This window comes from Balearica regulorum, chromosome 7 (assembly GCF_011004875.1).
Source record: "Balearica regulorum gibbericeps isolate bBalReg1 chromosome 7, bBalReg1.pri, whole genome shotgun sequence".
NCBI classification, from domain to species: Eukaryota; Metazoa; Chordata; class Aves; order Gruiformes; family Gruidae; genus Balearica; species Balearica regulorum.
In genome coordinates, this window is record NC_046190.1 from 21,078,529 (window position 1) to 21,093,404 (window position 14,876).

Sequence of the window (14,876 nt, forward strand, 5' to 3'; positions counted from 1 at the left end):
CGGTAGAGCTAGAAAAAGTCAGTAATAATGAGTGGCTTATTCTGTTGTAGCAGAACTCACTGAGTCGCAGTGGAATTTTATGCTGAGAAATTATCTGGGTATAATTTGCATGTTGTGTCAATGCCAGAAGCCAAAATGTTAGTGGGGAAGGGTGTGAGTGGGGAGAAGCAGTGGAAAAAATACAATGAGCTTTAGTCAACAGGGTTGAATGTAGGGCTCCTCACAAAGGAAGCCTCATTTATTAAGCAACTTGATCTCTCCCTGTGAGATCATATGTGAAAAAACAGGTTGAGTCACGTCTGAGGGTGTTGCCCTGTGGAATTTGTAGATAAGGATGGTTTATACCTGCGTGTTCCCAGCACAGAGAGGCCAGTCACGTTCTGCAGCTTCCAGAGGGAATAAGCCTTCTGAGGAGTACAGTTATTCCAATTTTCTTGTGGTAAGTTTATTGAAAAGAACTTTACAGTTTTTTTTCTCCCTCCACCCCCTTCAAATCTCAGTTTCCCTAACCGTGAGGTGTGATGTGTGGTTTTTTCACCAACAGACCCAGGTATCACTACTGAGGCTGCAATGGCATGGTGGAAGGCCTGGGTAAGTAGAGGAAATACTGAAGTAAGAAACCTTGACTTACAAGTTGCATCAGGCACTGTGTGGGAATGAAATGTTTCCCTCTAAAAATCAGCCAGACCTATTTACTGATTTTTCTGACTATAAAATAGCTTTCAGCACTTCAATACCTTTATTACGGAAGGTGCTAACGTGATTGCTGGCTTTAAGAAGAGCAGACTCTCCCTATTCCTTCAATTGAGAGTGGTGCAGGGGGCGTTTGTGTGCCTTTGTACGTGGGGAGACAGTAAAGTAACACAGCTGAGGTCTGCATTAGGTCTGAAAGCTGCAGGCTCATCATCTGCAGTGGCAGTGAGTTCAGGACACTGGCCTGTCCCCATTTTGGTCCTCAGTTGTGCTGGCAGGCTGTGGTCATGAAGGGAGATGCGGTCAAGCTGCAGCGTGTTTTTCCTTGGTGGGTTTCTAATATTGCAAAGACAATGTGGACTTGGACACCCTGTCTGTCTTCTAGGAGCCAGAAATGCTGTGTGCGTTCTCTTTTAAACTCTCGTGGCTTTGGAAGGAATGTGGCAGGATGGGGGGATGCTCTTGGTGTGTGCTGAGACAGCTTCCAGGGTACGGCTCAGGCCAGGCGGGAGGCAGCTCTGCTGATAAGCAGAGCTCTGTTGCATTGATGGCAGCTGTCCCATTAGCCTATGAGGAAGGCCAGGTTTACCCCCAGACTTTATCTCCAGAATACCTATAAGCCAAGGCCTAGAAGAGACCTGCCGGAGACATGCGATGGAGGAATACTGGTAAAGAAGTCATCCTTCCCAGCCCAGTCCCCCTGCCCAGCATCACTATCACTAGTGCACAGGCTTTCTCTTGGTGATTTGTGTCGTCTTTGGAAAGATTTGTGTCTCCCCTCTGCCTTGTTGTGAAAAAGGCTTCATGTTTCAGCAGCCTGTGCAAAGGGTAAGCTGAGCTGGGGGCCTCAAAGGGGCCTCTGTGGCCCTGTGCCAGCAAAGGTGCCCAGGAAGCATGGGAGAGCTGTCTTGCAGGGTATTTTATTACCTCAGGTGCAATACATCATCAAGGAGTGAGAAACCACTTTGCATGGACATAACCATTTTTCAGGTTCTCAGTTATGATTTTGCAACTGAGGGGTGGGAACCGGAGAAACAAAACAACAAAAAAACCACCTTGGGGGTTAGGGAATACCAAGCTTATTCCTACTTTCCTTCAGATAGGCAACTTTCCTGATCTCAAAACATATAATGATTTATTTTATTTTTTTTCCCCCAGAAAAATTAAAATGGTAATCTTCCCTTCTGCTGATCTCCTTCTGCCTCCCTATTTCCTTTTGGAAGTTCAGCACAGTAAAATGGACTTTTTCCAAAACTCAGAGTAGCTCTGACTTTAATTCTTCCCTTTCTGCTCATCCATTCCACACCCTCTCACCCCCCCCCAAACTAGAAATTTTTTGAAAACTTAGAGTGTAGAAAAGGAGAAGGAGAAAAAGCCCTTGAAAGCTCCAGCAATCTTTTACCTGTAGGTGTTGTAGGGGGTGGAGGCATGAAGAGAAGATGAGAAGGCAAAGGAAGGATGTTAGAAAACAGTTTCGGTTTTCCAAACTCTTAATAAAAAAATAGAGTTCAAAAGCAAACAGAATGAAAAAATCTGAAACTTTTTCAGAAATATCCCCTAAAAAAAAAAAAAAGCCCCACCTGTCCCCACATTCCAGCTTTTCAACAAACTACTGTTTAGGTTGAAAATATTTTGATAGGAAAACTTTTCATTCCCTTCCCCTTCATTTATAGGTATAACTTTTCAGAGCACCAGCTGTAAGGTACACTGATTCCATTGCTTTTGTGTCAATTATTCATCTTCACATGAGTGTTACACGGATGCCTTAAGTAGTTTCAGTTAGGTCATTGTAGGATCAATTTATCTGGGAACAAGACCAAACTGAATAGGGTTACTCTGGAAACCTGTTATGATTGTACCTGTGCTGGAACAATTAAATACACAGAGAATGAGGTGTACCAGTGAGTCATGAGTGCGCTACGTGAGCCAGGATGGGCTGTAAATGTTTCTTGGAATTAGTATTAAAAAAAAAAAAAAAAAAGACTATTGTTTCAGGTTTTTTCACTGCCTCCAAGTGAAAGCTCAGCTTTGCACTCCCTCCTTCTCTGAGTCATCAGGCACAGGTCCAGAGTTTCTTTCACATGAGTCCTTGTATGCAGCTTGAAAGGATTGTTCATCTTTTTCAGAGCAAAATCAGATGGTTGAGTGTAACCTGCTTTCCAGGGCAGTTGTGATGGCACTGGCTGACTTCACAGGCGATCAGAAAAGGAGTGCTTGCAACGGTCCTACCAGCTCAGCCAAACATCCTGTTCCAGACTGATGACAAACCTTTGGGGATGGCAATGCTTTAGTCTGTCATTGCTCTTTCTGCAGTGACATCTTCACCACAGCCTTAAGTTTGCTGGAAGTTTTGGGCTGACACTGTCAGCTCTGCAGCTGCTCTCTGCTGGGAGCCAGGGTGTGGTAGCACAAGAGTCTCTCTCTGTGCTGGCTGTAAAGCAAACTTCTGCAAACCAAAGACCTCTTCCAGATCTTCCCGATTGATGAACATAGTGCTTCTCTTGATACTCATCATTGCCGCTTGCTTGTCACTGCTCTCAGAGCTTGGCTGGCAAAGGGGCCCGCATGCAAGCATGTGCTGGCTATTTCTACTGGTAAAGCACTTAACAAGATCACTTGAGCTGGCTTGCTCAGAGCCAGCCTGAGCATCTGTGTAGCACAGTGCGGGTATGCTTCAGCTGTGGTACTAGGCTAGACCTCACATTTATTGACAGGCACTCCTGAGCACACAGGCATTAATCTTCCAGCCTCTCATTAAAAGCCAGGAATGCAGGTCCTGAAGTGAATTTCCACAAGCTCTTCTACCTGGCAAGGATCGCTTGAAGGCTTTTTCTCTGGGGAGGACTTGGATGAAACTCTAGAAGAGGAGTAGATTCCTCTTTAGCACAGGAGATAAGAGCTGAAGGGATTTGGACCATAGCAGGAGGCTGCTGGGTGGCACTTAATGATCCATGTTATGCAAGTCGGATAGTGATTCCTTCTGGTCTGTATGCTCTGATATGAAGGTGCTTTTTACATGACTTTGAGGCCACCTCCACTGAAAAATCCATCAAGTCGTATTGATATCATTAGTTCAATATTAACCATATTCCTGCAAGTAAATTTATGAGAATATACTATTTTCCTGGCACAACTTAAATCTCTCTGCTGCTAAGGAAGAGAAAATTCTGTCTGTTATTGGAATAAAGTAGTGATGTCTCTATGACTAACCACTCATGTAATCCCCTGTTGACAGGACCTTATTGTTAGACATGTGTCAATATATTCAAGCCAGTCCCTTGACTAACACCTTTTGTTAAATTCAAGCTCTTAAGCCTGGGTTCTGATTGATGGCCCCACTGCCTTGTGGTGACTGGCGCAAGTCTCAGTGTGTCTCTCTGCCCTGGGACTCTGGCAGTGCCTTAGGAGTCTCTCTGGAGGATTCCTGTGTAGCTGGCCCTTGGTTCAGGGGAGAACATCAAACCTGCACTTCTCCAGATGGATCTGTTCCTTCAAAGTAGTCTCTTAGACCAAATCCTTCCTGTGGAAATGCTTCCTTCTTGAAATCAGCTGTGCACAAGTGAAGCAGCAGCAGAATAAAGCTGCTACCTAGAAAAATGGTCTGTGATAGTATGACTATTCCATGAAATAAAAAAAAAAAACTATGGCTAAAGACTACCCTGCACCAAACCACCAGGAAATGCAGATCCTGACAGCAGGATAATATGATAGCATACATGTTATGAAGTATTGTATTTAATGGGTGAATAAGAAAGTTTAGTCTACTCAGCTTTCTCTACCAGGCTGCCTGCACCTAACGACTGTTGCAGCAGTGTCAGTAGTGCTTTGCACTTTATGTTTCTGCCTGGAGCCAAAGGCTGGTAGAAGCAGTTGAAGGCAGGAAACTTCTCTTCAGAGCTCTGCTGAGACACCTTGAATCAACCCCTCCACTCTTCTGTGCCTTGCCCATGTGTAGGCAATGAATAATGTTAATTTACTTTCCAAAATACTTTTGCTTCACCTGATGAAAAGCAGTGGTGAAAAGTCCTGTATTTTTCCTCTTATTTCAGAGTGAAGCAGAGGGCAAGTCCGTGACAGGTGCTTTAAACTTTGACCCCACTCCTGATGCTCAGACTCTATATAAAGCCATGAAAGGGCTTGGTGAGTTGACTCCAACCACATATGTAAATTCTATGTTCTGCTTATAATTGCCCAGTTGACAGCCATTCCTTAAGAAAATTGCAGCCAGAGATACCATTTTTTAAATGTGGAAAAATAAAAATTAAAGTTTCCTCGATACATACTTAAACTTATATGTTATGAAGGCAATGAACTAGGGAAGGTTGTCTGAATACTTTAATTGAGATTTTGGACTAGCCTCAACTTATTCTGTGCACTGTGTTTATGGCTTACTGTTGCTCTCCACAGGGACTGATGAACAAGCTATAATTGATGTCCTAACCAAGAGGAGCAATATGCAGCGCCAACAGATTGCCAAATCCTTCAAAGGACAGTTTGGAAAGGTTCTTCCAAAACAAAGCCATATTCAGTCACTGTTTCACTGCATGGCGGGTGTAGTAAACGGGTGTACAGTTCATACTGCAAGCATGGGGTAAATGAAAGTGGAAGGGAGTCTGCCATGCAAAGGGCTAAGAAAGGGAAGCAAATGTGGGGGGAGGCAAATATGGGACAATGAATAGGGTGCTTGCATCCCACTAAAACAGGGTGAGTCATACCCTAAAAAACCTGCATTATAATAAAAGGAAAGCTTGGAGTCCATCTTCAGACAGACTGTGTGCCTGATTCTGCCAAAGTCCTGGGTTTATAAGCAAGCTTTGGCAATCAGCTCTGCCTGAAGCTACATCCCTTGCTCAATTCAAGGCCTTCAGCTGCCTGGTTCTGCTCACTCAGTAAAACAGAGTGGAGGAAGATTTTAATTTTAATCTTCCCTACTCTGCCGCAGAATTAATTAGCACCTGCGAGAAGCTTAAGTGATGGGACAGCAGGGAATATGGAAGGACCGAGACAAATCTCATTTTGGAGTTAGATGACTTTTCCAATCCCAGGACCTTTTCTAATAAACTATCAACACAATACTGTTATTCAGCTTCATTGCTGAGGCTTTGGGGATGGAAACAGCACCAGGCAATAAAAAGATCCTGTGAGGCTTTTTATTTAACTGTGTGATGTATGTTTAATAGGATCTGATTGAAAGCCTGAAGTCTGAACTGAGTGGTGACTTTGAGAGGCTTATTGTAGCTCTCATGTACTCCCCATTCAAGTATGATGCTAAGGAGCTCTATGATGCCATGAAGGTAAGTGAATTGCATGCTGCTATTTAAGTAGTAGTACAGATACAATGCTAATTTCCTGTAAATGTGCTTATTAATGCAAGTGGTAATAACTGTACTGTTACATGATTAAGCTGGTTATTAGCCATAGCCTTTGATAAATAGTTAATTGTACTATTAATGCATATTCTGGGGGGAAAAGCTACTTCAATATTTAGGGCTATGTGAGATTTTCTGTACATACGTGTCTCAGAGCCTGGGGAAAGCAACAGCAAAACTAAACTCAGCTTTGGCAAGGAATGAACATCCATAGATGACGGTTCTCAGTCAAACATCTCTTCATTGCTTTCTGTGGTGCCTCTTGTGAAGGGAGCTCAGTGATATAAAGACGATGCTCTGATGCCACACCTGAGATGTGAAACCTTTAAGAAATCAATGAGTGGTGATGCGAGGGCCAGGCTGGGGCTGGCTGGGATCCTACCTATTGCTACAGTATCTTTTCAAGTTTCAGATGCAGAGAGGTCTATTCAAACTCTACAAAGACGGACTGACTAGGCAAGCATTGGTCTCCCCACATCCCTCTAACAGTCTTGTCAAAGATCAAGATCCAGAAATGCATTGCAAAAGTGAAGGGTTACATAAAATCATCCTTTATTAATTAAGCACCTCAGTAAAAGAAACCATGTTCAAATCAAACGTGCTCTGTGTTTCCAGCTTTCATCCCCACGGTTTCTCGCAGCTCAGCACACAGCCTAACACTTTGCTGCCATCAGACTCTTCACCTGACAATACTTCTCTAGCAGTAAATTACACTCCATGACTAAGATGCTTTTCTCCACCTTTATTTCTCCACTATGTTTTTCTATTAAAGGGTGTGGGAACAAGTGAAGGTGTTATCATAGAGATCCTGGCATCCCGGACAAAAGCGCAGATCAAAGAGATAATCAAGGTGTACAAAGAAGGTAAAGTGCCTGGGGCTCTGATTTGTGTGGTTGGAGTGATGTGTGGCTGTCTCATTGCACCTCAGGAATGGTGTTATCAACTAGCACTGTTAGCAGGAATATGGGATTTTTAAAACCAAGAAGGTGCAGCTGAACTCTGTTTTCAGCCTGGTAAACAGAACATGCCTATGCTGAGAGAATCTGAAAATCCCTTTCTAACTCTCTGTCCAGTTAGAGGAAAAGGTCAGCGAATCACAAATTTGATTCAGCTTGGCCACACAGACTGTTGTCAGAATGCAAACAAAACTATAGCTATACACTTGGCTTTTTCTCCCCATAAATTCACTTTAGATGGGGAATTTATCAAATAAATTTGTAAATATTTTATATCTATTTGGTCTCTTAAACTATATCTCTAGAGTTAGCTATTGGTTTATGCCTTGGATGTCAGTGAAGCTAGTGGTATACTCAGTCAGACATGAATGCTGATCTGGGTATCACTGATCTCAGCCCTGGATTTTCCCCTAGTGATCTTCTTGACTAGTGTCAGGCTATTGTCTGTCCTTGGGTGACTGGTAATATCCTGACTATATCATCCAAATCACAAATCCTTCCCTTGTCCTTCTCTTTCCCTTGGGTAGAATACGGTTCTGATCTGGAAGAAGACATAAAATCGGAAACAAGTGGTTACCTTGAACAGATGCTGGTTTGCCTTCTTCAGGTAATGCTAGAGAAGAGAAATGAGGGTATAAAGATCTTCATGTTTTTTTCTTCCTTTTTGGAGAAGACATGCAATAGAAGATGCAATACAGTCATGATCACTAGATAAACTGCAGAGATAAACATGTCACTTGGACTGGATCTCTGTGTTTCAGCTTCAGTGTGACTGAAGCAGGGAACTCTCCCTCGCTCAGCAGCAGTAAGAGAGCTGGTAACTTTGTCAGCTCTGCGGCAGGGAGACACCTCACTTTTACGTATGTGTAAACCATTGTACTCTACAAGAGTCTTAGAAAACAATGCCTCTAAATGATGATTCACCACTCTTCTAGGGTCCCCCCCCTCAATGCTGAGTGCACTTGGAGGCATTTATCCTATTGCATTTTCTGATTTTTCCTGCCAAGCAGCAGAATAGCCTAGCAATTTTTTGGCTTCACTTCAAATGACTGATTTTGGTGCATTTCAGTGAAGGAGTTAACACTTGTGCTGTCTGAAACATTACTGCTGAGTGCTCTGCAGAAATAGGTATCTGAGAAGAATTGATCTTGACTGTACGCTGTGATCCTTACATGTGGAAGATACTTCATGAGACAAAACTGTTACCTTTCTTTTTCTTCTCATAGGGTGAGAGGGACAATGCCACTCTCTACGTGGACACAGCACTGGCTCTCCAGGATGCAGAGGTACTCTCAAATGCCTATGGTATGCCTGCATCCCACCTGTCTTGAACTTCAGACTGCTTCAGTGGGCAGCAGAATCTGGGTCAGCAGAGGGTTGGAACTACAAGAGTTTGGGGAGGGGTCTTCTCCAAGCAGAAGCAGCATGAGGTTCTTCAATTTTGCCTGCACTACTGAGCCTTGCTGTTCCAAGAAAGAGCAATGAGAGCTGGGCTTGGGGTCAGGCTCAGCTGCTTTTGATACATGAAAGTATGAGTGTGGTGGAGTGGGACAGCAAAGAATAGGAAAGAAAATTCAAAAGCATTGTTGTCTGCTCCAGCTGTTGCAGGAGGGATGGAAAGGGTGGGCATAGTGGCCGTCCTAATTTGACTAGAAAACACAGTTAAGGATTTTCATAATCTACCATTCTAGGAGAGTCTAGTTGACACAGTGTTTTAGATTAATTCAAACCCCTTTGCCCTAGCAGTGCCTTAAGCCAAACTATGTCCCTTTACCAGCTACATGCACAGAACCTCTAACAATTATGCATTAAATTACAGACTCTCTATGCTGCTGGGGAGAAGATACGGGGCACTGATGAGATACAGTTCATCACCATCCTCTGCACAAGGAGCGCCACACACTTGCTGAAAGGTATGGAGCAGAGCCCACACTCCTAAGCCTCTGAAGTGAGAAACCACTCTGGCCAAAAATAAGAGGCAGAACTACAGGTGGCAGAGATGGGTGGTCAGAAATAAGTACCTGAATCTGTTTCCTAATCCTTGGTCACTCAGTGACCAAAACCTATCAGCAGTTTTTGTGAAAATTTATGAAAACTTAGTGCTGCTGAAAATCAAGTGCCTTATGTAGGAGTCCTTATACAGTGGTGATGGCTGTATAGTATAGCTGGGTTTATAAACCCAAGGAGAGAGAGAGAGAGTCCCTTCCAAAGTGGGTAGGAGAATACAGTGGACAGATCCATGACTCCTTGGGTGCAACTTCCTCTGGAAAAAAAATCACTGACAAAATAGCTGGTTATTTTTCAGTGCTGTAGAATCATGGGGTGCACCCTGCAGTTCTGCCCCAGGTCCTTCTGTGGGCATGAGAGGCTGCTGGGAGGGAAGGTGCTTAACCCAGGTCCAGCTAAGGGAGCCCTCAGCTCCCCACTGCTCTGCGAAGCAGAGACCTGGCCTTGTCATCTCAAGACTTTTGTGGCAGTCCAAGGCTATGACTAACAGATTTTGTTATGTAGGCTGAATCTAAGCATATCAAACACTGTGTAAATCAGCTGGACCTAAATTGATAAATTACCTGGTGATATATTAGGTATGCCTAAGGTCTTCTGAGGCTGTTGTCCAGGCCCTGGAGGCCAGCTCCCCCTTGTGTTTTCAAACGTAATCTCCCAGCATCACTTAGTAAGCAAACAAACAAACAAAAAAGTGATCTCTAGTCTTTGGCTGTGTCTGCCTTTAAAAATTGAACTTCCAGTAGTCATTGTCAGGATGCAGCCAGTCTCTGGGACCTACTCTATCACCAAGCAAGTAAATCTATGATTTTCTCTGTACTAAGGCAGCCTGTAGCTATTCATCTTTAAAGCTTGAGTGTAATTGTTGCAACTAATTTGATGGTTTTGATATGGAGCATAGGCCTGAGTTGAGAAGGTTGTATCCATCTGTCTATTCTGTGGTACTGCCTTTCTCCAAAGTATCTGAGTATTAATGTTTAGGGATCTGATCTTCAACGTTGATGAAAACTTCAGTAAGATGTTCATTGCTGTACATAGCAGTTTTCTTCTTTTGTTAGTTTAAAAGCTAGGAATCAGAACTGAGGTCTGTAATTCTGAACCCCAGAGTATCCAGAGCATATAAGGGGAACAACAACTCTGTTCCTCAGCTTTTGGTAATTTTGGAGTTTAAATATCTTGGAATCTGCACCTGTGCCTTCCTGATCTTTTCTGAGTTGTTTTTTAAATTGTGATTGAAATAAGTTTTCCCAAGCTGTTGGCATCATTTAAAAGTCCAAGGACCATGAGCAGCATGGTCCTAGATTTAATTTGATTTTATTTTGGCTCCTGAGGCTAGTGACATCAGCAAACACAGACCAAATGATAAAGTTGTGCCTATCCTTCTGTCGCCTGCTTTATTTCTGTGGTTAAAGACTGTGATGAAGGGTCAGATTTCCAAATGAATATGAGGTGACTGAATTTGTATTTTCAAATGAAGGCAGAATATTAAGACCTGTGGATGGGTTAGGTTTTTGTGAATGCTCCCATCCATTCTTGTAACTGATTTCTGGACTTGACTAAAGCTTACTGAAGGCGGTGCAAATGTGGCCGTTGCTTTAGCAGAATCTGTGTTTTCATGTTGCCACAGAAGTAATACACGTAAATATTGGGCACAAAATGCCTGAGCAGTTGCTTGGTAAAAAATTGAAGTGCTTTCTGTTTCAAACAGTGTTTGAAGAATACCAGAAACTTGCTGGTAAGAGCATAGAAGATTCTATCAAGAGTGAAACTCATGGTTCACTAGAAGATGCCATGCTGGCTATTGGTAAGAGTGGCTACGTTTCCCTCTTTTTTGTGCGAGTCTGCTGCCTTTTCTCCTGCAGTAGTTGACTCTTATGGGATGGATCTACTTTATAAAGGTATCGGGTAGGAAGAAAAGGGTATTTAAGTAAGATAAACTCAGATCCCAGGAGCACACTGAATTAATGGAAACCGTGTTGAATCTTTGTTACCTGCTGCTCTGGACTGGAATTACCTTTGAATCTTAATAAGCCTTTTTGTATACCTAGTGAAATGTACAAGGAATGTCCATTGCTACTTTGCAGAGAGGCTGTACCATGCTTTAAAGGTAAGACTCTTTACTGTAACATAGCTGTTTTCATACTGGACTAAACTTGCAACCTGGCTTCCACCAATTCAAATTAGAAGGCACACGGTTTTGGTGAAATCCAGCAAATTTAGAGCTATTGTTGCAAATAATAGCAAAATCCCTTCAAACACGTTGAGTAGAAAAGTACCCTTTAAGCTTGAGATACCAAGGGAGTCTGGCTTTTCTGACTTAGGAGTCTGCAAGGAGCCCAGTCCCACCTTCTGAAACATGGATAAACCTTCTGGAAGATGATTTTCTAGGAGATTGATCATGGAGTTTTGCCCATAATGTTAACTTCATGGACTGAAACACAATATTTTCTTTTCAGGAAGCAATTCTCTCAATGGCAGTATAAAATGAAAGAGTTCCAAATGGGGACACGTAAAGCATCTGCAGATTGTGCCCCTGTAACTCTTGACTGATATGTAAAAGATGTAAGCACTCCCAACTTTGCAGAAAGCTGAGATGACTGATTATTTTTGTTATTGATGTGATCTTAATTTTCCTGTGAGTGATTAAACAATATTGGTTGGAGCCAAGTGTTGGATGGGTGATGCTGCAGAAAGACAGTATGTATTCAGTGCTGACTTCCAACTCTGTAGCATGTTTGCTTTTGCATTGGACATGTGCAAAGACAAGCTCACTTCCATGGTGAGCTTGAGGTATTGACAGTGGCTCCTGGGAGGGGGAGGGGGCGGTTGACCCACCAGAAAAAGAAGCAGGTATGCTGCAGCACATGTGCCAAGTGATGTTTGAAAGCTGACTCCTCCTGTCCTGGACCAGTTTGCAACAGCTTATCGCTTGAACACCCACTAAGATCACAGACTGATGTATCTGTTATTCCAGGGGGCTGGCACCGATGATGGAACTCTTATAAGGGTGATTGTTTCTCGAAGTGAAGTTGACTTAAATCTTATAAAGGTTGAATTCAAGCATATTGCAGGAAAGTCTCTCTCCAGCATGATTCTGGTAAGCAGCATCTTGATACAATGGTTCTTAATCATCACATACATTCCTAACATCTCCAGCACTGTGGAATACTTCCATGGTTATTTTCAGTAAAAAGGTAATTTCTGCTAAGATCGTAGCTCTCCTTCATTAGGCCTATTAGTAGTCATCTCCTTGAGAGACCTATTTGCCTGAAAGATGAGTCAGATTGTATGGTCTGTAGGTGACTCGGGCAAAGCCAAACCTGAGGAGAGATTCCTCCAGGCTTTTTATGGACCAGACTCTGTATCTGTGTACTTCATGATCTTGTAGATAAATCTAGATTCATTTCATCCTCCCTGTTACACCTTTCCCACACTTCTGTGCCAGTTTCTCTTCTGTCTCTGCTGTCCTTAACTACTAACAAGCTAAGTCAAAGCAGTGCTGATACTTTTTTTTTTTTTTTACACTGACATTCCAGATGAAGACCTGGTCTATACTGTGGTGAGATAGGTTTAGGAACTGAACCTTGTCAAAGCTTCTTGCAGCTTTTGGGGTTTAAGTCTCAGCTCTGAGTGAATGACCCTGCCCTAGCAAAAAGCCATGCTTTCTATTAGGGCTGAAATAGCGGGCTTCTAAGGACTCTGGGACATTCCTCTTCCCCCAGTGCAAATGGCACAGAAGCCCTATCCTTAGTAGTCCCCATGGGAAGTCTGATTCTGTAATGAAGGCCCTTTCTTCTAATTGACACTGTCAGTGTCTGTCATGTTGATTAATGATCAGTCTTCAAGGGTTTGTACAGAATATTCGGAGAAGTGGAACTGGCTTTACACCTGTCATCACAAAACATTCAGAAGGAGCAAATTTCTTATCTAGTGATATTCTCTGTAGTCTTTCTCTAGATCCAAATGACCATATTTGTGGCTTTTTAAAAAAATGTTACATGTCAGGGCTATCTATACTGCCCTTTCTGTTCCTGTAGGGGGGAGAATGCTACATACATACCCAGGGACATAAAAACTGAACACAGCAGGCTTGGTTGCTCTCATTCATGATGACTTTGTCGCTCTGTGGGATGGAGCCCTGATCAATTAATTGCTCACCTGGATTCCAGAGAAAAGAATTGGACTTGATAAATGTTATTTCAGGTGGCAGCTACAAGCCTCATTTCTCCATTTGCTTTTGATGGTGTGTCGGCTGGCAGTAACTCTGCTGAAGTCTGGCTTGCTCTTCCCAAAGTCCTTTTCCTGTGGGGGAATATTCCACAGACTGACAAAGTCAGCACTCGGAGCATGCAGAGGAACTTCCATGCTCACCTTTTTTTTTTTCTTTTTTTCTTTTTTTTTTTTTTCTTCTCCTGTCAGGATGACACCAGTGGCGATTACAAGACAGCCTTGCTAAGTCTCTGTGGCAGTGACTGAAAAAATCTAGGAAGAAGATGTTGAAATGGATACTGAGGGGAAAATGAACAGTGAACAAGGGTCTGAAAATGTACATGTAGAAAAATCTTTCCATTGATACAAGGGGGGGGGGGGAAGAGATCAAATTAATGGTTAAGATTTCCAAAGCTCTCTGAAGGATGTGCATGTTCATTACACATTAAAAACTATTCACTTCCTAACAGTTTTTCAAACACAGGTGGGAATATTTTTTGTTTCTATTCTGTTCTATGCAATTTCCTTTCTCTTTTAACACACTGTGAAAGGGTGGCACTTGGATGTGAAATTAAAGACTTTTTTGAACCCTCTGCAGGTGTTTCATAATTCTGAACAACCCTACAAAGCTTGGGCTGTCCTCAAGCCTTCCTAACTTCTAGGACAAGCTGGTACAGTACCAACTGGGTCTGGAAGGAGTCCTAGATATTAATGAGGCTTTAGGGCATGGGTCAGAATGGAGAATTCAGTTGTGGGGGTGTGAGGGGAGCTGGTTTAGCAGCCTTATCTGCATAACTTCAGTGAGGGCTCCCCAAAGAGCAGGGAATGGCAGAGCCAAACTGGCTGTAAGCATGTGAAAGTTGAAAGCTGTGTGCTTGATTTCATACTTGGTTATGTGTCTACAGGGGTGATGGAGACTAGCAAGTTCATGGTATGACATAAATCAGACTGTGGGGAAATCAAAACTGGCCTGGATGACTTGTTTTTGGTGAATGTAGGATATCCTACTCTTGGGAAGAGACCTGTTTCTGCTCCTAGTTTCACAGTAATTTCACATGGGTCAATAGATTGCCTTGAAAGTTGCCCCCCACCTCCATGACTGCCCCAAATTTGGGCAGTGATACAGAGAGAACAGGACGAAATGCTTTGACAAGCTCAGGTCTGCCTTGATCAATAGTTCTCTCAGGCGAACATGAAGAGGAGGTGGTTTCAATCTCTGATCCTTTAAGTGCTTGTGTTTTCAGTGATAACCCGAGTTCTCACCTGGACTAAAAGTGAGTTGGAGATATGTCTCTAGACAGTGTCAAGGGGGATGTGGACCAGCTCCAGCCATCAAAGAACAGGGAATCACATCTCCATTCTGCTGACCAAAGGACCTACTTGATTTTTCGGACAGTCACTTGTCCTTGCCACTGATGATCAGCCTTCCGCTGGTTTTGCTTAAGAGCAGGTTCAGAGGCTGATTTCTAGCGAGAGGCGTGCCGGGACCGGCATGGGATGCCGGCTGCGGAGAAAACCGTGCTTACACCACCCTCTTGTGGGTGACAGCCTGTGTGCAGCCCGGCCGGCGGGACCACGGCGGGGAGAGCTCACGGACCCACGCGGGACCCCGAGACCTGTCCGTCGGAGAGGGCAGGTAAGCAAA

General features: G+C 43.3%; 2 protein-coding genes across 2 annotated transcripts in view; both read left to right on the forward strand.

Annotated features, from left to right (window-relative positions):
- The first annotated feature begins 315 nt into the window (after positions 1-315).
- Positions 316-13,824, forward strand: ANXA8L1 (annexin A8 like 1). The gene is made up of 13 exons (XM_075758366.1): positions 316-439; positions 545-591; positions 4,743-4,833; positions 5,101-5,195; positions 5,874-5,987; positions 6,835-6,925; positions 7,546-7,625; positions 8,245-8,304; positions 8,838-8,931; positions 10,731-10,826; positions 11,071-11,129; positions 11,997-12,119; positions 13,442-13,824. Exons 2-13 carry the CDS (start codon positions 571-573, stop codon positions 13,496-13,498), a joined length of 981 nt encoding a protein of 326 aa, XP_075614481.1. The 5' UTR covers positions 316-439; positions 545-570; the 3' UTR covers positions 13,499-13,824.
- A 133-nt stretch (positions 13,825-13,957) lies between these two features.
- The window catches only part of ELOB (elongin B), a 47,410-nt gene continuing 46,491 nt past the window's right edge, over positions 13,958-14,876 (forward strand). The window contains exon 1 of the mRNA XM_075758368.1: positions 13,958-14,867. The gene's annotated coding sequence lies outside the window, so the exon portion shown is untranslated. The remainder of the gene's footprint in view (positions 14,868-14,876) is intronic.

What these genes read in the sequence shown, in the direction of transcription:
- ANXA8L1 (XM_075758366.1), top strand. Translation starts at nt 571, where the DNA reads ATGGCATGGTGGAAGGCCTGG. An exon ending in TAAAGCCATGAAAGGGCTTG is followed by an intron (nt 4,834 to 5,100) that starts GTGAGTTGACTC and finishes TGCTCTCCACAG; the next exon opens with GGACTGATGAACAAGCTATA. An exon ending in CTCTCTCCAGCATGATTCTG is followed by an intron (nt 12,120 to 13,441) that starts GTAAGCAGCATC and finishes TTCTCCTGTCAG; the next exon opens with GATGACACCAGTGGCGATTA.